Source organism: Atta colombica, unplaced genomic scaffold (genome assembly GCF_001594045.1).
Source record: "Atta colombica isolate Treedump-2 unplaced genomic scaffold, Acol1.0 scaffold242, whole genome shotgun sequence".
In the NCBI taxonomy this organism is placed as follows: Eukaryota; Metazoa; Arthropoda; class Insecta; order Hymenoptera; family Formicidae; genus Atta; species Atta colombica.
The window spans coordinates 6952-9705 of NW_017259341.1; the positions used below are offsets into that span (position 1 = coordinate 6952).

The following is a 2754-nucleotide window of genomic DNA, read 5'->3' on the forward strand; positions in this document are numbered from 1 at the left end:
ACAGTTTTGCAATTGCTGTAAAATTCTTGTAAGATTTTTCGGTATAATTTATTTCGATATTATTTATGTATTTAGATTCACAAAGAAACAATGGCAAGAACGAATCGTCTTGAAGAATTTTACAAACACTGCACCTATATTCGAATAAAAATATTTTTTCAGGATGTTTTCAGAATCATTTTTAGATACTCAAAAAACTTAGTTTAAAAAATATGTTAAATAATAAATCTGTATTTTTTTAATATTAAGTTGCTATCAAAATTGTTTTTTTTTTTTACGAGATCATGGATTTTGTTAATCACGTTATTAATTTTATCGCCAGTGGCTATATGTATATAATAGTTCCCAAATTGAAACTGGATGTACTAGTGTGGCGCTAGTGTATAGGTGATTTTATTTATTTTTCAATTTAAATGAGGTTATGTCATCCTCAATCATCTTGTTCTAGTGAGAAATACAACTGGTACTGATAAATACTTTTATGATTGCGTTTCCGAGTTAGATTCGACGTTAGATTGATGAAGTTAATCTTTGTGAGATGGCCGAAATCCCTTTGAGTTTGGGCGAGAAGACATTTATTATTCACGGGGTTGATGTGAGTATTTTCAACAGTGTTTACGTGCACGTGCAATTGTTTCTTATGATCCTGTGCATGCTTTTCTAGCATTTATTATTTTCGGACACTAATTATTGCTGTTAATCTATTAATCGTCAGTCAGGTGCTGCTAATTTATTTCTGATAATCTCATTACAGATAAAAATTAATTAATACTCTATTCAAAGAACATTTTTTTCTTATAGTTTTTATATCCAACAATTAAATCTCTGGAACTTTTGATACATACTGTATATTATAATAATTGATTTGTTAATTTCAGCTTGATCTCAGAAATGACGGTCGATCGAGATATCAGTATCGTCCTATCGAGATCGAAACTAAGCTGATGAAGCATACCCATGGATCAGCGAGATTACGTATAGGCAATATTACAGATGTATTAGTTGGCGTAAAACTTGAAATTGACACACCGTATGCTGAAAAACCAGAGGAAGGCAAATTGGAATTTTTCGTAGACTGGTATGTATACACCTTAGGCTTATAGATTAACATCGAATATACTTTAATTTAATTTAATATTTTTTCTAGTTCTGCTAATGCTACACCGGCATTTGAAGGCAAAGGTGGGGACGATTTGGCGACTGAAATTAGCAACGTCCTTTCCATGGCCTATCAGACACCAGACGCCTTCGATTTAAAGCAGCTGTGTATAATACCTCGTCAGAAATGTTGGAAAATGTACGTGGACATTTTGGTAAGTAATATTGGTAAGTAATATGGTACAATATTACAATACTACAATATTCTATTCTATTTAACTAAATTTTTTGCATTATTTCTTCAATATGGACAAAAGAAGAGGAAAGAACGTGCAAGAAATTCAGCTGAAAAAAACAAACCCAAAATTTAAAATTCTGTATCATTTTTTCACCTTTCCAGATCCTTCAATGCGGTGGAAATCTATTCGACGCTGTTGGTACTGCGGTGAAAGCGGCGTTGTATAATACTGAAATTCCAAGGGTGATCACAGCCACACTCGACGGTAACGAACCAGATATTCAGGTATCAGACGATCCTTACGACTGTATTAAACTAGACGTCACAAATTACCCAGTGGTACTAACAATATGCAAGGTATGCAATAATCTTTAGTCATTTTTAAAGAAATGAATTATGATGTTTTTATATATATATTTTATACATATATTCATCTAAGAAACAATAAGGAAACGTTTACTGTTTATGGTATTTCTATAAAAAGATTCAATTTTTTTTTTGTAACTTTTTATTAATTATTTTGTACATTTTCGGCAATTAAAGATATTTCTTCTAACAGATTGGTGACAACTTCGTGATAGATCCAACATCGGAAGAAGAATCTTGCAGTACTGCTAGTATCCTTATGTCCGTGATGCCGAACGGCAAGATGACGTCTGTAGTCAAGCTGGGATACGGCAGCTTGTTGCCTAATACTTTGATTAAGATGTTGCAGGTGATAACAGTTTTTATGTCTTAATTATTATTTATTATGATTAAAGGCAGACAAATTTTGCCAAATTTGTTTTTGACTCTGGATTTTCAGGTTGGAAAGGATATCAGTTTCAAGCTAAACGAAGCTCTTATGAAAGGACTGGAAGAGGAAAATAAGCTCGGCCAAACGAAGCCCATATTTGGATTTCTCAGATAACATTGCGCGATACGTTGTTATGGATTTTAAAAGATACAAATATATTTTTTTCAAATTCTTAGTTATGTGGATTCGTTAGACTGCATAGTACTCCTCGTTATTTTTTATAACTGTTAACATTACGACGCAATATTTCTCAAACTCTAACAGAACATTTTTAATACGTAAAATTTGAAGATTGCATTAAGATTGTAAAATGAAATATCAATAGTATAGTTTCAATAGCATTTGACTATAGTATAACAAAATTTAATTGTGTAAATTTGTGTGTGTGTGTGTGTGTGTGTGTGTGTGTGTGTGTGTGTGTGTGTGTATGTGCGCGCGCGTGTGCGATTTTATAGAGCCTATGAATTTGAAAATTACTTTGAAAGAAAATCCTTGCAAGGATATGTGACATAAAAGATATATGTATGTATAATGATAGAGTAATCAAATAAATGGTACCAGAGTCGTATGTGTATAGGTTCAACACACACACACACACACACATACACATACATACACTATA

At 32.1% G+C, this 2754-nt stretch overlaps 1 protein-coding gene across 1 annotated transcript; it reads left to right on the top strand.

Annotated features, from left to right (window-relative positions):
* Window positions 1–329: 329 nt before the first annotated feature.
* Window positions 330–2504, top strand: LOC108688839 (exosome complex exonuclease RRP42). Its single transcript, XM_018195306.1, has 6 exons — window positions 330–595; window positions 879–1078; window positions 1148–1313; window positions 1499–1693; window positions 1896–2051; window positions 2142–2504. The coding sequence occupies exons 1-6, from the start codon at window positions 539–541 to the stop codon at window positions 2244–2246; spliced, it is 879 nt and encodes a 292-aa protein (XP_018050795.1). The 5' UTR covers window positions 330–538; the 3' UTR covers window positions 2247–2504.
* Window positions 2505–2754: the final 250 nt, after the last annotated feature.